Genomic DNA, 21,156 nt, shown 5'->3' on the forward strand with positions numbered 1-21,156 from the left:
TCATCTTTGGAGAGATCCCAATAGGAATATAATATACTCTATACTTTTAGGTTCAACCTATATATTGGAGATTCAAATTAAATCACGTTTAGCAAAGTGATCAAATACTATAGATCCAAGAAAAAACAAAACAAAAAATAGAAAGGGGCATTTTAGTCAGGAAACAAGATATGACAGATGAGAGATAGTATTGATAAAAGGACCATAGTAAGGGCAGTTCAGTCAATGAGGTATTAATTAAAGTGTGCGCCAAATGTGCGGTTGCATGCAGCGGAATACGGGTGTCTTCGTATTAAAGTTTGCTCATTCTCACTTTTTTCTCAAACAAAAAACAAACAAAAGAAGCAAAACCACTTGCACTTATATAACTTACTTTGTCTCTCATAGAAACCATGCAAACTCTCCCATGAAAACGTGTCACCCCCATTTGGATGTTTTTGAATTAACTGGACACCAAATCCTCAATGAATTCTCCATGTATTTCGGTCATGTTCACTTTTGTATAATTAATAATATCGATTTATTTGTATAATTCGGTTTGTACGTGAGTTTCGGCCAGTAAATCTAAGTATGTGAGTTGAATCATATCATGTCCAATCATAGCGTCATCATATCATACTATTCTAAATTTATAATAGTGAAAAGCTTCTAAGTTAAAAATTAAATTACTAAAAGTCCATCAAAGATGTTAATGGACTTTTATGTCCTTAAGAATTAAATTATTCATTTAACATTTAATGTATAAAATACTAAGCTATACATCTTTGAATTTATATAAATGTATGACTTGAAATATTAAGCCTGAATATATATGTGGCCCCTTAAACGTGTCCAAATTTTTCATTTAGACACTCGTACTAAGAGTTATTCCTACTGAACACGTGAACTCAAGTCAATGTCTGCCTATTCAACACCTAACTGAAAATCTCTCAACAAAATCAAATGTATGATTTTTACACGTGTTGACATGACAAATCGATATGCGACACCTAAAATTTTAAAAAAAAAATCTCTTTTGCTAAATTTTTTCAGAATCCCTCGAATGTAGATGTATACGAGGAGGGTCCACTTATCGAGAATTCTGTGGAAAGTTCGTCAAAGTTTCCTTTATATTCATGCACTCATACCTGCAAGCAGCCAAAACCCAACCTTTACACCTTATGGATCCATACAATAACCACATATACAAACACTCGTCTTTTTTATTTTGGTCGCTAACTATCCCGCCACTCGTCGCCGTTGTCCCGAAGTATCCCTCCAGCTCTCGTCAAAGCCTACAAATAGAATTTATTGCGTGATGTCGGTTGCGGGGCAGAACTTGGGTTAAACGACGAAAACGAGGATTCTTATTTAGCAATGGAGACCTCACCTCACCGCATCACCACCAGGTCTGGAAGACGATCCTATATCATTGCTTTTATTGGAATTATTATTACTACCATTCTTAGGATTAAGATTTTCTAGGAAATCTTTCACATTTCTAAGGTTATCCTCAGTTGTAGGGGGAAATTAATTACAATCTTATGGCCGCGAAACAGCCTCGCCGTCGTATCGTAGGCTCGAGCAGCTTCCACAGGTGTATCAAAAGTCCCGAGCCAGACATGTGTCCTTTGTCTAGGATCTCAAATCTTAATCGCGTACCTCCCCCATGGCCTCTTCCTCACACCTGCATAATGCCTAAATACCGGGTGAATCGCCACCATCACCGTCGCGTCACCACTTTTCTTACGCACCGTACGAAAAAAGGGAAGGATTTGATGGCCCAGAAGGAAAGCGGCGACACGGCGGTGACGGTGGCGATTCGCTTGATGAGGTGCATTATAGGGGGTTTGAAGAAGAGAGGCCGTGGGGGAGGTGCGTTAAGATTTGAGATCCGGCTCAGGGATTGCGTGTCGGCTCGGGACTTTGATTTACTGTGGAGCTGCTCGGGCATGCGATGCGACGGTGTATTTCGCGCCACGGGGTCGTAACTTATTCCCCCCACAAGGCGAGGATAACCTTAGAAATGCGAAAGATTTCCTGGAAAAACTTAATCCTAAGAATGGTAGTAATAATAATAATTTTAATTAGAGCAAGTAGTGGGTCTCCATTGCCAAATAAGTATCCTCGATTTCGTCATTTAACTAGGTTCTGCCTCGCAACCGACATCGCATAATAAATTGTTTTTCACGTTCTCACAAGCTCGCCACGAAGTCCGACGAGATGAAGCACATTGAAGCTCATTCCTTTTTTTTTTCTTTTTCTGTTTTTTCTTTCTCTTTCGGAGAATTAGATTTATATGATGGGTGGATGTTTTTTCTTTTAAATCCATATCAGATAAATTTTAACATCCTGACGCGCTCAACATAAGTGAGTCTCACTTTTTGTGTCTAATTGACACATATTGACTTGAGTTCAGGTGTTCAATAGAAATCATTCTCAGTATGAGTGCCTAAATGAAAATTCGAATAAGATCGAGGGGTCGCATATGTATATTATGATGCATGTATCTAGACAATTTACATTTTCTAGAATTGATCGACTCTTTAAATGCTAATTCGAGTATCACGTCTTTTTATCTTTTCTGGAAAAATTTCATATTTGTCTTCTCTTAAATTAGATTGTTAAGATATTAGATGATTCGTTTTAATGTAACTTATATACAATGTATTTTAAACCACTTTGACAAAGAAAGAGACATAAATGTTCACAAGTTAAAAACATTTTGATGTGGAATTTTATGTAAAATTTACTCCCTCCGTTCACTTTTACTTGTCTAGTATTCCAAAAATAGATTTTCACTTTACTTGTCACTTTTAGCATATCAAGATAAGACAATTTATTTTTTCCTATTTTACCTATAGTATTAATTACTCACTTCAAAACATTTTTGAAATCCAATAAAAATATGCATCAATTAATATGGGTACATTGGTAAATTATGCACTTCATTTATTATTTCTTAAACAACGTGAAAAGTTCAAAGTGGACAAGTATAAGTGAACGGAGGGAGTATATCTTAATTGATTTCACAATCTTGATTATATAATTAATCAACCATTTGTGGAATTAAATGTTGTGTATATTCTTAATATATCTGTGTATGATCATAAATAATTTAAGCTGGCATTGTAAATGGAAATATGCAAGAACTGGGTTTCTTAGAACAAATTCCAAAAAAAAAAAAAAAAAAAAAAAAAGGTGCAATTTTATTTGCTAATCCAATTTATAAAATTTCTTTCTGATTTTGATATTCTTATCGGAAGCATCTATTTCAAGGTTCAAAATTGCAACATTAATGAGAAAAATATCCATTCTTGTGTTTCTATTTTGCTGACTCTATCATGTACTAATAAGTTTTTAAATCTGAAGGAAATGGTACGTATATGATTGCATTTCATTTTGGGGATAGAACGAGAGAAAATTAACTGAATAAAAAAATATCCATTATATTCAATGCTAAAATACAAAGTACTCGTCCGATCGTTCAGCATTAATATATTCGAATTATCCTATTCAAGCACTTCACAATAGAAAGGAAGTATCCAGATATATACTCTGACAAATTCGAGCTATTCAATGATCGAGTGAATAATGTTGTAAGTAATAATAATGTACGAAAAGGATGTTCATATAACAAGAAACTGAACTGAAGAAGCATAATTAATGTCCATATAAGTAGTTCTCTCTCCTATTCTTCTAAGTGCTTTAAAGGCAACTATAGTTCTACTACTAGTATTTGTGGCATTAGTAATGATACCATTGTTGCCCATAGAAGGATAAGTAACTTCAGAATTAACTAGAGATTTTCTAACCATCTTTTGAGCCCTTGCCTAATTGCCTGATTGAACTCTATATCAAGTTTGGAGAGATCTATATTAGATTCGGAGAGACACTACGACAAGTCGGCTTGCCTAACTGCCTATTTGCTTTTTCACTTTATCTGTACATACACAGCTGATCATAGGACAAAATTCTCTTATTTTTAAACAAAATGTTGAAAGAGTAGTAATTTGCCCCAAAAAAATAATAATCTTCTAAATGCTAAGTAGTTCGGATTAGTGAGAAGATCATTATCAACACGAGCTAGATTTCTACAGTTCTATTTTTTGGCCAGAATACGTTACAAGTTTTTCATTAAATTCTCCAACCATCTTAGATAAATGCAGTCCCAAGAACTTTAATTCTCTAACCAACTAGATAGAGTGAAGCCTGATAAGGATCTTTGCCAAGTATAATAGTTTGCATATGTCCTGTAGTAACTGTTGAATCTAAAGGCAAAGCATAGATGCTCTGAATTCTTGTATAAGCTGAATCCAAAGCTGCAGCGAACACGTTTTCTTCCATGTTAGAAGATGAGTGTCATTGTAGCTTTAGTCTTGGTTGGATCCTTCTATTCTTTCTTAACTAGGTCATTGCATCCAAATCGAAAATCAAGTTCCTTGGTTCTGAATTTGATATCATCTTCTAACTGCAAACACCAGTTTTTTTACCAGATAATGTAAACTTGTGCCTTCATGAAACAGATTACTGTAGTACGGAAAAAGGAACCAAAAAAGACTTGTATTACTCCCTCCAGATCAAAAAAAAAGAGTCCAGGCGTAAGTCATCCGATACTCTCGAGAATGGCAGATTTCAAGTATCAACCATTTGCACACCCATTATAATATATATATATATATATATATATAAGAAAATCCTAACTCCTAGACATTAAAATATATAATTTGACTAAACTAAATACTATAATATATATATATATATATATACCCCTAATTAATAGGCATTGGCATTTGATCATATACACAGCTTAATATCAACACGAGCTAGGGGCAAATATGGAAAACACGATTAATTCTTTCTTGATTTGCTAAGTGGACTATTTTTTTGATCCAAGAAAAAAAGCTAAGTGGACTCTTTTTTTGATCCGCATGTCCTGTAGTAACTGTTGAAGATGCTCTGAATTCTTTGTATCTAACCAAAACTGAGCGCATCCAAATCGAAAATCAAATAATATACAAGGAAACATCTACAGACATTTGCTACCTCATTCCGTGCGTCAAAGCTTGCTATTTTAGGAGCCACACATCTCTATCCCACTGACTTGATGATGAGTTAGGTAACATGGACTGCAAGCACCCTTGCTTCCAAGTTCTACGCAGAAACAGTCTACTAGAATCCAGAAATGCAGAAAATTCTACCTAGCATTATTTCAGTTAGTCCTAACAGGAAATCATGGTAAGCAAAAATATTACTAAAAAGAAAAACTGACTAAAATCCCTTTGCCCGTAGTCAATGTGAGAAGACGATTATACTTTAATGGTCAAACACATGAAAATCCAAAACCAAACATCTAATGACCGAAACAGCAAGGAAAGGGAAGGCAGGAGACTAGCATTACCTCACACTGGCAGATATATGATGCCTGTGCCAACATCCCAATGGAGTACACATCATCAAAATAAGCAGACATATATGCTGCAAGGCATTTAATATTTCACTAATCATCGGAAGTTCATGGTTTCCTTTTCTCTCTCTTGACCTTCTTGGAAAAACGTTTTTTTGGGTCTAAAAGTACTTCAAGTAGCATCTGTGCCCAAAGGTCTTCAAAATGGTCATGAAATCCTTCCTGAAACCAATTCAAAATTTCTGAAAACAATTCTCGAGGGTTATCATCCCACAACTTCCTTAGCTTGGCACAACTATCGATCCTTCTCTTCTTGATCCTCATCTTGTTTAAAAGATTGCCAACCCGCTTAAGGCCTGACGCCTCAGGCTTCAAAATGATAGCTGGTGAGGCTGCCAAGAATTTCTGTACAGATTTTAGGCAAGGCAGAACTTTGCCTTCAAGCAAGGAACTAGTAAATACTGCCACCCGGCTGATATCATCTTCGATTGGCAAACAATGCAGAGGAAGCTTCCATAGATGAGGACCAAAAGTTGGACTCACCCAACAGAGGACCTGGTCATTCAGTGGGTCATAATAAGGTTTTGGATCTGAGAGAGGCGCAGAAAAACTGCACAGGGATGGAGCATACTTAATGAGCCAATTCTCTTTCACGCTAGTCGCTCCTTGGATATATGGCCTTTTTGTATGCAGTAGTTCAGTGTAGACTAAATATTGTGGAGCAGATCTAGAAATAGATGACCTTCGATGTAGGAATACGATTTCTTTCACCAAGCAAGCCTGATATCGAACTGCATGAGTTTTTCTGTCAGATTCCGATAAGGATGAAACATCCTTAATGCGTTTAGCAACCCTGTCAGCCCAGCCAGCACAAATAGCTTGGCCCAAAATCTCCTCCTCATTCAGTTGGAGAGGGCATTTGTTTGAAGGAATCCTCCAAGCACATTCTACATCTTCCAAAGTACCATGAGGCCATGAGAAATTTTGCTGTGAATCACATAATTTGGAGTTAAAAACGAGATTAATGAGCTGCTTCCTCAACTTGGACATTTCCTCCATTGTTTTAAGATGTAACGTGTGGTCTTTGCAGAATTCCAGTGGTTTACCAGAGAGTTCAAAACATTGTAGAGCATATGCCACGGTCAAAACATCACTGGTGGGGTTTGAAAATTTTGCACGAGACACTCTAGCAATTTCTTTCAGCTTTTTTATCCTCTTTCTTTCCTCTTTCCCCAAGTCTCTCTCACTTTCTGCAGAGCCTGGTTTCTCATCTTGTTTCAGATCATCTAGATCTTTATACTTCCCTTCAAGCTCCATAAGGAAAGGATTTGACAAGCTCAAAGCTGCAGCTGCTGCAACTGCATAAGCCAAGACTGTGTTTGCGCGGCAATAATCTTTCACCTTTTGCATAATTTGGATTACTGTGAGGAGCATACGGGAGTGGCGAGGACTCATTGGATATTGTGCCATGGCCTTCCCTAGAGGTGTCAGCCTGCCATTGCTATCAAGTGCTTCTAGAACCTTTAAGCAACGCTCTGCTTCAGCTAAGGCTGTTGGCTCAGGAGGAGTCGGGAAAGGGAAGTTAGCAACCTGAAATAAGAATGGATACATATCAGTGGTGGTAATCTATAAACACCAAGAGAAATAACATGCAGAATCACCTAGAAAAGAAATCCTCGACCTGCTTGCAATAAGCAAGTAAAATGACCAGCGAGTGATTTTATTCCTTTTTGATTGGGATGGGGGTAAGAATGTCGATCAGCCAATAGTTTTTTCAATCTATGAAATTTTTTTGTTTGGGTCGGGGTGGGAAGGGGAAGGGGAGAGCCTAACGGTAGTTAGACAGTTTAGAGGACTCCTCAAAGGGCTATGCCTCACTCTGTTTTTGCCTTTTTGGGACCCACAAGACTGTTTCCATCCTATGGGACTCCAGGCGAAGGTGCTGAAGTCAGTAAGACGGAAAAGATTTACCTGCACCAGGTGTTTACACACAGCCAATAAACACATAACACATATCATTTTATTTAACTATAGTTCTTAGTGTTTAAACATAGTTAACTATCATATATTTCCCAAAAGATCTTGAATAATATTAACAATATGTAATAGAGTCTTGCAAAGCTCCATTATACCCTTAACTAACGTCACTGGATCTACAGAACTAATTTCTTGTGCACTTTGTGCCACCCAAAGGCCATCAGTGGCCATTATCAACATAAAAGTTTTCCTTCTATCAGCTGTAACAATCATCAGTTATATAGACATTTTAACTTTGAAAAGAAAAATATAAATATTTTCATCTTAAAAGATTAAGTATTTACATTTGTATATCATCAGTGTAACAAATCTAAAGATTAACAGACCAATAAACTTCAGAAAATTCAACTTTGCTTTGCACGGTTGCACTTTACACACCATGAAAAGATTATAAACTAAAACTGGAAAAGAAATTTTACTTATGATTTAACATTTTTACGTAGTTGCCTTTGTAATTTTACTGCTTACTGCTTACTTCTTAACTACAATATATCCTATGCTTACCGCAAAACTTGTACTCTCGGTTGAGTGCTTGACAGAATACTTTGCATTAATTTTCCAGTTGAATATTGAAAAAATAACCAGAAAAAAATATATTGAAAAAGTAAATTCATCTTAAACAGAATAGACGCCAAACGTCGGAATTATCCTGTTTAACTTTCCTATGACTCTGCTGTTTTGGAATTGTTCAAAGAATGAAGAAAGGACCAGATGCAAGAGCAGATCAAAAATATGAGAATGCTAGAAGAAGATAGGAAATAAAAGAAAGAGGAAGCAAGAACTGACGGCAAACCTAGGTACTTCCTAACTTTAGTTAGTATGACTAAATTCCTTTTTAATTCTTTTATTTGTTTAAAAAAAAGACTCTTAAAAGACCTTGGTTTATCTTCTACCTGGTGCAGGTAAGTTTTTACCCGGTAAGACACATCTTCAATGCTTGTGACTTTGGCAAATACTCAAAATAATAACACTTCAACCAAGTATGGAACATAGAGGAGAATAGCCTATTTCAAACAAGATACTTGCCTTATCAATATGCATGGACTTCAGAAGTAGGACAACGCCATCAACTGGTACTTTCAATATTTCTGCATTTGAGAAGTCAAAGAACATGTCATTGAAGACTGCAGAAGAATAAAGCCGATAACAGTGCCCAGGACCTGTTCTTCCTGCCCTTCCTGCACGCTGAGCAGCTGAAGCCTTACTTATAAATTGTATTTCAAATGCTTCCATACCATTAGAAGAGTTGTACTTTTTGACCTTTTCTCTGCCTGTGTCAACCACATATTTTATACCAGGAATGGTCAATGAGGTTTCAGCCACATTAGTGGCAACAACAACTAGGCGTTCTCCTTCCTTGACCTCGTCAAACACACGAAGCTGTGCGGATGCCGGAAGCATAGCATAAAGAGGTAAAACACACATCGGACCAGCACAAGTCCCATTAGCCCCAATCCTAACCTTGCTTAACAGAGGTTCAGATTCATTTGAGGCCGTCCCTTCTTCAGTGATAGGAACAAGTTCCTTTCCGCAGGAATCAGATTCTGATGTCCTTTTACCAGCCAAAGCTTCAAAAGCAGACTTCAGTGATGCAAGGCTTCCCTCCTCACCTAAGACATCTAACTTACCATCAGAGCTTGGAGACTTCTGGTTTAGCAGCCGTGCATCATCACTATAAACATCCAAATCACTGTCATCTGCTGAATCATAGGAAACTTCTGACTCATCTTCATAAGATTCACCATGATCCTCATCATAGGAATTAAAGCGTTCAGTTATCTCATTTACAGAACTCCTTTCAACATCAAATGCCTCACTTATCTCCTTGTCAACCTTCTCCGTGATGGCATTCCCTTCAGCTACCAAAGATAGCTCATTATCCTCTTTGGAAGCTCTCTCAACTATCTCCTTAGAAGCTTTGCGCAGCTTTTGACACAAGTATTCAACTTCCCTTTGCCCTGTCACAAACACAAGTATACCACCAGGTGGCAATCTCTTGTGAATTGACAATATCTTTTTATATGCCTGGCCAACATAGTCCACCATCTCAGTTCTCTTTGAGAAATGAATAGTCACTGGGTATTGGCGAGTGGGGATTTCCATTACAGGGGGAGGATCACGGAAAATTTTTCTGCCAGATATAAAGTCCTCAACTCGAAGTGTAGCACTCATCAGCACAAGTTTCAGCGGATAAACTCTCTCTTCAGGGCTTATTGTTTGTCCTGAAAGAAGCTTCTTCTGTTGCTCCTCATATTCTTTCTACAGCCAAAAAAACACCACAAAGAATAAAAGTTAGTAAAAAAAAAAAGAGGGGGGGGGGGGGGGGGGGGGTTGTTGGGGAAGAGAGAGCAGTAGAGAAACAAGGAGAACAGGAGTCTTAGATTAACCACTAATATTTTTAAGGCCGCCCTAAGAATAATGAAATGACAACCGACAGCATGGAGATAGCAAACTGTTTTCTCACCTGACGCTCTCTTACTATACGAGAAAGCATACCGATTAGTATATCGGTGTTCAAGCTCCTCTCATGAGCCTCATCCAAGATTAAGATTGAGTAACGCCTTAAAAGAAAATCATTCTGCATAAAAGGTGGAGGGACAGGGAGAAAATATCATTGTAAGAAGAGTATATAAACTTGCTTAATAAGATTCAAGAGAACTAACAGCAGCAAATTCAAAATTGCTCAAAAGATACAGTGAAAAGACAGCAACAACTAAATCTTTGCAGTCGCTTCACTTGTTAGTTTTCCCTTATTGTGTAATAAATCATAAGCGCAACCTGCCCTTCAAAGACAACCCTAACATGCCAGTTTCTAAGACAAGTAAGATGATTATCATTTTGTACTGCCACAAATAGCATATATTTATGTCATGCATTCCCTATCTCCTCTAATAAACAAATAGAGATAACCTGACAAGTCCAATCCTTTGGACATGGTCTTCTTTTTTTTAAAAAAAGAAGTCCGTATAACTTCAAAAGAATCAATCTTTATGAATCAAGTAACACTCAAATAAAGGGTGCATCGCCTTTTTTGCCTTTTTGAGTGAAAAAGAGAAAGGCCTTGTGTAGACACTGTTGAGCCATGTTTGTCGCCCTAGGCTAATCGTTATTTCATTTCACCTATTGTTTGTCCTAACTCCATAGAGCTAAGAGCATATGCCAAAATTCATAAAATTATTTACCTGTCAAAAAGTAACTCCAACATATACCAGTTTATGCAATTAGAATTTTAACTCATATCTGGAAAGCAAGGTCGAAAATGCGTGTGTTTAATATTTGACGCTCACAAAGCACAAATTGACAAAGCATAGAAGAAACAAGATTGAACCATCTACAATGGACAAAATGGAGCATGAATTGAATATCTCATGTAACGTGACATTGCCCCTACCAAACAAGTAGCTTCATTCGGGAGAGACTGAATACAATTGGAAACTTGATCCTTTCCTCCAAATGACACAGAAAGGATATTTTTATACATATAGCCACCTACTGTTTATAGGAAAGCATGAAGGAGTAGTTGAGATTTGGTTTTATGTCCTATTAATTCAAAGTGTACATATTGGTTTTCATTCAACATTATTCAATTTAATATGCAAATTGCAAAAATGTCTAGGTGTGCCTAATCATTATTTCTCCCAAAGATAATTACGTTAATAATTTTGTAATGAAACCTCACAACCTGCACCACAATACTCATCTCACTGCAGAAGGTTAAAAACAAGAACAGTGCGATTATAGTAGCATTCATAGACATGCTTTGAACTGTATCCCGATTTTACAATTGATCCCGCTTCTGAACTTTGCTCGGCAATTAAACTGGTTACCACTGTCTCTCCATGTTATCTTAACAATCAAAGGAGCCACTCATCCAAAAATTAACTTCTAAACAGAAGCCCATACTGCTAAGATTTTTCATTATTGGATTAAAGATGGATCTGAATTGAGTGGAATGGAGATTGCAGATTCATATAGCCAACTCCAGCTAGTTAGAAATTGAGAGGCATAGTTTGAAAGTTTGTGGCTTCTTTGGAAGTAAAATTTATAAGGTTTCGATGTTTTCACTATTTACAGTATGCACCTCTTTATAGAGTTAGGGACAATATGTGCGAAAGGATGATAGTAAGGACACAATACGCCACTTAAAAGGTAGGGACGAAGACTTAAATACTAATACTGAAATCTTACCTGCAGTTCCCGAAGCAAAATTCCATCAGTCATGAACTTTATGGAACAATTGCCTCCTATCCTCCTGTCATGTCTAACTTGGAAACCAACCTCTTTGCCAAGACGAAGACCAAGCTCAAATGCCACTCGCTTGGCAGTTGCAAGTACCGCAACACGGCGTGGTTGAGTCACACCAATAATACCACCACGACCATTGGAATGATTTGTACCATAGCCAGCTTCATAAAGGAACTGAAAGATCCAAACAAAAAAGGAAGAGATAAAACCACTAAACAAAACTCAAAATTAAGAAATAACAAAATACAACTCTACATCACTGATGGAAGGAAAAGGAATCATATATAGAACAACAGAATATCTCACCTGTGGAACTTGGGTTGTCTTTCCACAACCAGTCTCACCGCAAACTATTACACAAGTGTTGTCATTTATAGCTTCCATTATCTCCTGCTCCATCATGACTATTGGCAAATCGCTCCTGTTATTTTCAACCTCCTTTGGTCTAGAAACATGCACCACAGTTGGAGTTGCTAAAGCTCTTTGAGGAAGAGAGTTAGCTGAGTTGCTACTATTGCTGAGACTGGCATTTTGAACAGCCTTGGCACCATCCTGCTCAATATGAAGAGCCCGCACAGAACACGGATGGCATACATATGAGAGAGCCTTAATGAAAATTAGGTACTGCATATATGATGTATAAACAGAGAGTCAAGCAATACCGTTGGTTTCCTCCTTTCTTCTTTATGACAATCATAAACAGGAAGGCGATTTTGCTGATAATCTGACTTTAAACATTCTGCAGTTCTATCCTCTTCTTGCTTATTTTGCACAGAAGCATCTCTACCGCATACTAAAAGTCCACTCTGACAAGTCAACTCCTCAGGAGACCCTGGTATGACCGGTGTATCACTTGGGACTTCACCTTCTCCTGTGGAGGACTGCACAAGATTGCCATTGACTATTGGACTCGACTGCATTTCTTCAGAATCTTGCAAGACATCACTAGATAGGTCGTCAATAGTCCTCTTCTTGACTGGCCGATCTCTATGTGGCACATCTAACCCTGCCCTAGAATATTGCACTTCTCTTCTACGCTTTTCTCGGCTAGTTTCACCCTACCCATTACAGGACACGCTTTGAGCTAATGTCTGATCAGTCAGATATAAAAGTAAAATCGAGATGGAATACACATACCTGACCCAAGTTCCTTGAAGACCACATAAGTGAATAAAGATCATCTTGGATCTGGTGCTTCCTGAAATATTAGTTATTTATCATTTTCGGGAAAAATGTTCTTGAATACTTAAAGTGAAAAGCCGTTCAAGTTAGATGAGGCAGTTCTTACTTCAAGGTCTTAATGCTTTCTGCTAAAAGGATTGCCTTCTCCTTGTCTTCCTACATTTGTCAAGAATAAATTAGTCGAAGCCCAAAATATAGATGAAAAAAAGTAAGTAAATTAATAAGAGACCAATGAACATTCCTGGACGGACTTACCTCGATTTTCTTCAACTTTTTTTTCTGTGATTGGCTTAACTTAATATTATTCTTCGGTTTAAGCTTTTTCGACACCTGATCAAATATATTAAAACAATGAGTCATCTACAATGACTGATTACATGTAGAGGATATTGATTTTCTATTTATACCTGTTCCTTTCCTTTCTTCTTCTTCTTTTTCTTGTCTGGTAATATAATCGCATTGCTGTCTTGACCATTCAGGCTATTAAGAGAAGAAGAATCGAGATATTTAATTAATAAATACAAAGGTTTCTAAATCCACATTCTCAACTGAAAAGAGAAACAACAATTGTTTCATCAGCAAAACAAGTTACTCCCTCTGTTTCAATTTGTTTGTCTGAGTTCCCGTTGAAAAAAAAGAATTCTCTTTTTGACAACTCTTTAATTACAACATCCACGTGACATGTTTAACACCACAAGATTAAATGGCATTTTGGTACATTACACATATCTTTAATTTAAGACCACAAAATACAAAAAAGCTTCTTTACTTTATTAAACTCCGTGTCAAGTCAAAACCAGACAAACAAATTGAAACAAAGAGAGTACTAAATTGATTACCTCCAGATGTCTGTATCGAGGTTCATATCTTCACTACGCTCCATTATCTCAATCAAACAATAGTATTTCTTGCAGACAGACAGTAATCTCAATAGATGCAAATTGATAACTTAGCTGTGTTCCAAAAAAAAAAAAAAGGTTCATTAGAAAACAGGGATTAGGGTTTTTGTATAATTAAAGACAGATGTACTAGAATGAAGTATTTATTGTTGAACATTATTTTAATTAAGTAATGTATAGTGATGCAAAGTTGTATGACTGTCACAAATGAGGAAGAAGAAGGCATACCAGATAGGGAAGGTGCAGTTTTGCTGGGTATTTGGCGTTTTACACCCTAGCTTCTCCCTTCTTATTAGGGCAAAATTTTCATAAATACCATTATTTATATCTCTAGTACTCCCTCCATCCCATATTATCAGAGTTTATTTGACTAGTGTACTTACCTGCGCGTTGTCATTTAAAAATACAATATAATTAACTATTAATAGTTTTTTTGTCAAAAAAAATTCTTTCCTCAATTTATGTGATACTGATTTGAATTTTGAAATTGAACTACCATGTTGATTAGTGAATTTGAATATATAATCAATAAGGTTTTTGAAAAATAATTTATATATTTAGAAATTATACAAAAAGTATTATAAGTCAAAATAATTAATAATTTAAAATATTTAAATGATATACATATGAATTACGGTGGTCAAATTTTCCTGTTTGACTTTCGAAATCTTAATCTTTTCAATCAACCATCTTTTCATAACATTCTATATAAAATCCTCGATAAAAAAAATATGTGAAACACATTCCAGGTTATAATTTGAAAATAAGATAGAAAAAGAGTGGCATAAACCTATTGCAACAACTAAGAAAAAATGTCACACTAGAACCCAATTACGAGGATGCCCTCTCCATAATAAAATGCATATTTGCCTTTAATTTTTCACCGTTGGGTAAATTTATACACTAACTTATTGTCCATACAAACGCTTAATTCATGAGAAACTGCTGTTATACTTTGAGAATTTGCTCCTTCATGCTACTTATACCATTCCATATTATTGTAACACCCTTTTTACCCCGTGTCTCTTTAGATGATAATGTATCAATTATTTTTTATTATATTTATTATTTTCCTCGAGTTCTATGTTTTCACTTAGCAAGGAACTGTTACTATAATGAATGATGAAACCCAATAAAATAAGGTAGAACGTGATTATTTCAATGATAAGGGTAATAAGATAAAGATAAGAGTTCTTGAAATTTTCTTCACTTGAGCCCTTCTCCAGTTGAAATCCTACAGAATGCAAGTTTCAAAATCAATTGAAACCGGGAGCAATATTTATGGGGTAAGTGTAAAATTGCAAGAGAAGTTTGGGATAGAGGGATGGATGAAAAATAAAAAAGCATGGCTTTAAAGCGATAGTTGGCAAATTGACTATAATTGGCAACTGCTTTCGAATACTGTAAATCCATCACATAAGAGATACCATGCTTTTTGGTAAATATCTTACGCGGCATAGAATTAAATCCTAAGTTATTCAACTAACATCAAATAGAGATTCCTCCTTGTCATACAAAGAGAGAAATTATTCGGTGTCATTTAATCTTATAATATATGTTGTCAGTCACCAAGAAAAAGACAATTGACAGGGCATAAACACGGGGAAACTACGAAAAACAAATGATAATATAACCTGCAACGGACATCAATGGTTGACAGTATTATCTCGTATGCATAGGAGATTTGAACATTCACATCGATACATATATGCGGGGATAAAATTCAGTATGAAAGAATCTTCTCCTTTGAACACAAAGCTTAACCTATAGAGGCAGAAAGTTCAAACAATTAGTGATTATAAATCAAATAAAATAATTCCAATCCAACTAACCCTAACCTTATATATGTCGGAGTAGTTTGGAATACAAAGAGGTGTGAGAGGTTGAAAATAATAATCAAACGGTTACAACTATAGTAATACATAGATAGTTAAAGTCTGCTAGTGGGAGAGAGGAGCAGATAAAAAAATTGTTACTCCTATATGCATTAACTATCACATTGAAATTTGAGGATTAAAAGAGTTTTAGTATCCTCAGGTCCACGTTAAAGAATACGATTGAATGGTTAACTGACATAATTAAGAGATAATTAAAAGAGTTAACGGAGTAACTTTTTAGCTTTTTAAAATAGCAAACAATTGGGAAAAAAAAGAAAGAAAAGGCAAAAAAAGGAGAAAAAAGATAAATAGGAATGGTGGCCATAGAGAGGTATCACATCACCTTGTTTATGTCTAGCTTTATATTATATATAGATTGGGCTCGAAATTTGTGGAATAAAGGAAGATTTTTAAAATTTACGGTCTAAAATAAATTATATAAATTTTTTGATTTCTCAGAGGCTTAAAACATACTCAGCCCTTAAACTTCACAGAATATTCTATTCAGAAATTCAAACTAAGTCACGTTTCAATTGAATATATCAACTCCTAAAATAAGGTTCTAATTAGACACTTTTGGTTCTTAGTTTGAAAAAAAAAATGCATGTGTTTTCATTCTTCTATTAGGTAGTTAAGTTAACCACATAAAAAATGTCATCTTTAATTATGTGCATCAACGTCTCGACTAGAAAATGTTTGGTGTTTTACGGCTTAAGAGGCGAATGCCTATAATTAACAGACACAATATTTTATGTGGTTAACTTAACTACCCAATAGACGAATGAAAAACACACCAAAAAACAAAAAAAAAAAATTGAACAAAAAGTGTCTAATTGAAACACTTTATTAGGAGTTGTGTTCAATTCGAACAGGGCTTAGTTCCAATATTTAAATGGAAAAGGAGCTACTTACCCTTTTTCAAAGCATATCATACGTACATTAGCGGCATAAACCTACATTAACCGTCATACATATATATACTGGTCGTCATACATACATGTATATACAATAAAAGTCTATTATAAATGAAAAATCTAGCTATTTTTGTAATAATTTAAAAATATTGTTAAAACGAAAATTTGTGGACTATTTTTCCCGTAAAAATTAGTGGATTTAAGTCTGGTTATATCACGTAATTTTTCCTATTAAAAGTGGCCTCAGAAAAGGCCATATGCTCACTTGTTTGTTGAGTGCGAATGGACTAAAGCTGTATGGCATAAAGTGAACCAGTGGACAGGTGTAACAGTGCAGGCTGGAGGCATCAAACAAATCTTGGAGGGCGTTAGAAAGAAGCACTGGAAACAATTTAAAAAGGAGATAATAGCTGCCCTTTGTGGAGCTATGTTATACCACATTTGGCGAGCAATAAGAAGTCACACAAAGGCATAATTGTACATAGACATGAGGTATTTTATAAGTGAAAAAAGGAATTGTAGAAAGATTAGACTTAGAAATTCCAAGAAGTCTCACAGATGTACGAGTTTAGTTCAGCACTTACTTTGTAACTAGTTTCTGTTTTTGTTGGAGGCCTAACTTCTGTTTTCGGAATTAGGTGCTCTTCCTGTATACTAGTTGTTGGTTGTTCTTGGGACCTGGCACTTTTGTAATAAAAAAAAAAAAAACTAGGCTTCACTGTTACACCTCGGAAAATTTTTCGTTAACGTACAGTGAATAGACTAACGAAGGACACGACGTATACAATATTTTGATAAGTAAGAAATAGCATTTGATGATCCTAATCGAGATTTCAAAGACATTTGAGGTAAGGGAAGGAAGTTGTTAATGAAAGCAAGGGATATGTTGTGTGTGTGTCGGGTGCATTTACGAGTGTCAAGCTAATGATGGCTTAATGATGTTTTGGGGAAGAGTGATAATGACCCTTAGATTGGTATTAAGGTGTTAAACAAGTGTTAAGAAGGTTCCATAAGGATTGGAGATCAAACGAGTCGACGAGAACGAACTTCGGAAAGCTGGGCATTATACGGCTAAACATACTAGCCATATAAAACATACGGACCGTATGTCCAAGCGTATGTTACGCCCGTAATGAGGGTCTTCCTTTGGACCAAACATACGGTCCGGACATACGGTCGCATAAAATATACGGACGGTATGTTGGTCCGTATGTTCGTGTCGGGTCGCATTCTAAAATGATATAAGGACCCTCTCTCTCATTTAATTCATTTCATTTCTCTCTTTCTCCACAACTCAAGAACCTCTAGAATCCTCTCCACTCTTCATCCACAAGAACCCAAGAGAAACTTATGATCAACTTCATCAAACCAACAAAATTAAGTATATGAAATTCATTAGAGTTCATTCAAGTCAAGAAATCCCATTGGAAGTGAACTAGGGCTTTGGTGCAAGAAAAGTATTTCCACTCAAGGCTTGTTCCTACACTATCTAAGGTAAGTTTTATGGTATTTTCATGTTGTTTGAGGTATTAAGAAGTTGAAACACTTGGATTGTAGAAGAATATAGAAAATGGGTCATGAATGTGGGAATAATGTCATTTTGGAGTACTAGTTTGAAGTGAAGCATGAATATTGATATGCTATGATTGTAAATAGGTTATGAATGACATTTAGAACATGGGATAAGTATTATATGTGAGAAAACGCAATAGTGAACTATGACCATGATTATGGAGAAATTGAAGTGAAATTAAGAAATGTGGATAATGTAGATGAATGATGATTGTTGCCTATAATATTGTGAATGTTGTTATGGATGATTGGGAGTTGATATGTGATATATATAAACAAAGGAAATGCTGCCCAATTTTCTCTAGCATTAGAAAGCACGTACATATAATCGATTAGCTAATGTTGATGCGAATTCTCTTGAAGGTAGAAACGTGGGCATTGAAGGAGAACGAGCAAGCGATAGAATAGTTAAACGAAAAAGGTATGTAAGGCTAGTCCCTTCTTTCTAAGGCATGACTCCATGGCATGAATTTTCCTACATTTCCATGACTTTTCTACGCATCGGAAATTATGAGTCTATGGTTATAAAGAGGCTTTTCACAAGATAAAGAAAAAGAGATACGATGTGACCATGATGATGACTATGAGTTGAGCCTAAAAGTTCTAAAGTCCATGATATGTTAATTCCATAAAGTACTTCTATGAATACGATATGATGTTTCCACAATCTAATGATCCTAAATATAGTTCCATTGATGCTTTCCTTATGTGCACTCACCTTAAAACGTTAGTCCCTCCAAGGTGAGATATAACGATTATGATCACTCCATAATGCAATCGGGGGTCTACGACCTTATGTCACCCCGACATAGCTATAATTGCCTTCAAGTTCTAATGTATGTTTTGGTGATAAATGTATAATGATGCTAGGTTATGATAAAGTCATGATATGCCTATGAGGTGAATAATAATGATAAGTCTATAATATTCACGATGATATAATTCCACTGCACCTAAATGGCCGGACATGTCACCGCGAAGGCGGGCTACTTGTGATTCCACCGTGCCCAAATGGCCGGACATGTCACCACTAAGGCGGGCAACTTATGATTCCACCGCGCTTAGAAGGCCGGACATGATCACCAATAGTGGGCGGCATATGATGGTTACCCGGACGCGGGTTAACGATGATGATGTATATATATAATATGATGATGTAGACGCTATGATAACACATATGATATGCTTATGTATGATATATGTATGAAATGTATCCGCACTTAAAAAGTACGAAAGGTAATATCTTCATCCTATGCCTTATGATTTCTCCATTATGTTCATTTTATTCATGCCTTACATATTCGGTACAATGTTCGTACCGACGTCCGTTTTCTTTGGAACGTGTTCATAAACGGTAGACAGGGAGGCGATCCAGACTCGTAGGAGCTATTAGCTGACTGAGAGCACCCCATTATTCCGGAGGTGCCGTTGACTTATTCTTTTGATGTATATATATATATGTTTTGGGCATGACGGGGTCCTGTCCGCCTATATGTCTAGTATACAGTAGAGGCTCATAGATGCGTATGTGTGGGTAGTATGGTCGTTTCTCATCGTATGTGTGTATATATATATATATATATATATATATTATTTTGATAGCCGAAGGGCTTATGTATATAAAGGTAAATATGTTTCAAGTGAAAAATAGTTTTTCTATGATTATGAGCATAAGAAATATGAATGAACGCAGGTTGAATAATAGAATGAGTGGTGCTCGGTGGTCAGCCCCGGGTATTCGTCATGCCCTAGTCGGGTCGTGACAAAAGTGGTATCAGAGCAGTTCAGTCTGGAAGTGTCTACGAGCCGTGTCTAGTAGAGTCTTGTTTATGGTGTGTTGCGCGCACGCTAATAGCTGTGAGGTTACAGGCATTTAAGAAAAATGACCATTCTCTTCTTATGAGATCGTGCGATAGAGCCATGTATAAGATTTTCTCCATAGTGTGTTATGATTTCGAAAACGCCAAAGCGGGGAAAAGCTGCCCGAGAAGGGCAAGACTACGATGAAAAGGCGGGTAGAAAGAGAGCCGCCAATGTATATAGAAGAGGGTGAATCACATAACGAGGCTCGTCCCAATGCTTCTTCCACTCACTTTATTATAGAAGAACAAGAAGGGCTTCGACTCCTATGCCTCCAGTTCCTCAGGTTACTTCGGGTCAATAAGTGATCGAGACTATTCACCTATTGATGAAATTAGTTGCGCCCGGAGCACGCGGCAGAATGCGGGCCAGTGAAAACCGCAGCCCGTGATTTTATGAGTTTAAATCCTCACGGAGTTTTTCGGGTCAAAGCGGATGAAGATCCGCAAGGCTTTATTGATGAAATATTGAGGACATTGAAGATTATTCATGCCTTCGAAATTGAATCTGTGGAGTTGGCATCGTATAGACTCCGGGACGTGGCGGTCTTATGGTCCAATAATTGGATGTCATCAAGAAAAGAGAATGCGCCTCTTCTGGTTTGGCAAGAATTTGTAGATGCTTTCATCTGCCACTATTTGCTACCCGAGGTAAGCTAGAGCGGATAGGTTCTTAAATCTAAAACGAGGAAATATGAGTGCCGGGAGTATAGCCTTGATTTAACTCATTGGCTAGATATGCCCGGCTATGGTGGCCGACATGGGAGATAGGGTGCGTAGGTTTGTGAGTGGTTTAGGGCCACATTTATTTAAGGATTGTTTGACGGCTTCGTCGCGTAAGACGGGATGGATATTTTTCGCATTCAAGCCCATGCTCGGAATTTAGAAGGACGATGAACATCGCAGGGGTGATGATATTGATAGAGGGCAAAGCAAGAGGGCCGGATCTATGGGGGCGGGTAATGATTATAGAGAGAGGGGGATCGGCGGGCATATTTTAGACACTCTGTGCCGCCGGTGACTGAGCACACCTCCACGATTTACGGGTAGGAGATTTGATCGCTCCTTCGTTCGGGGACGGTCGAGTTCGAGAGCTTCGTGTTCCCGGGGGGGTGATTATAGCCGAGAGGAGACCACCGGTCCACGATGTAGCCAATGCGAAAATTACACTCGGGGCCATGTCGC

At 36.8% G+C, this 21,156-nt stretch overlaps 1 protein-coding gene across 3 annotated transcripts; it reads right to left on the reverse strand.

Moving 5' to 3' along the window:
- Positions 1 to 4,054: 4,054 nt before the first annotated feature.
- On the reverse strand, positions 4,055 to 14,089 carry LOC132063792 (ATP-dependent RNA helicase DEAH13-like). 3 transcript variants are annotated; one of them, XM_059456509.1, is made up of 14 exons: positions 13,978 to 14,089; positions 13,690 to 13,810; positions 13,258 to 13,330; positions 13,106 to 13,180; positions 12,957 to 13,006; positions 12,806 to 12,866; positions 12,331 to 12,726; positions 11,975 to 12,220; positions 11,612 to 11,842; positions 9,888 to 10,001; positions 8,450 to 9,682; positions 5,381 to 6,976; positions 5,026 to 5,180; positions 4,055 to 4,450 (listed from the first exon to the last, which is right to left on the reverse strand). In XM_059456509.1, the coding sequence occupies exons 2-12, from the start codon at positions 13,731 to 13,733 to the stop codon at positions 5,495 to 5,497; spliced, it is 4,005 nt and encodes a 1,334-aa protein (XP_059312492.1). In that variant the 5' UTR covers positions 13,734 to 13,810; positions 13,978 to 14,089; the 3' UTR covers positions 4,055 to 4,450; positions 5,026 to 5,180; positions 5,381 to 5,494. The 3 variants fall into 3 exon arrangements, with proteins under 3 accessions (XP_059312492.1, XP_059312493.1, XP_059312491.1); XM_059456510.1 differs by lacking the exon at positions 13,978 to 14,089 and having other exon boundaries at positions 5,026 to 5,176; positions 13,690 to 13,818; XM_059456508.1 differs by lacking the exon at positions 13,978 to 14,089 and having other exon boundaries at positions 5,017 to 5,180; positions 13,690 to 13,818.
- Between the last annotated feature and the right edge of the window lie 7,067 nt (positions 14,090 to 21,156).

Source organism: Lycium ferocissimum, chromosome 7 (genome assembly GCF_029784015.1).
Source record: "Lycium ferocissimum isolate CSIRO_LF1 chromosome 7, AGI_CSIRO_Lferr_CH_V1, whole genome shotgun sequence".
NCBI lineage: Eukaryota > Viridiplantae > Streptophyta > Magnoliopsida > Solanales > Solanaceae > Lycium > Lycium ferocissimum.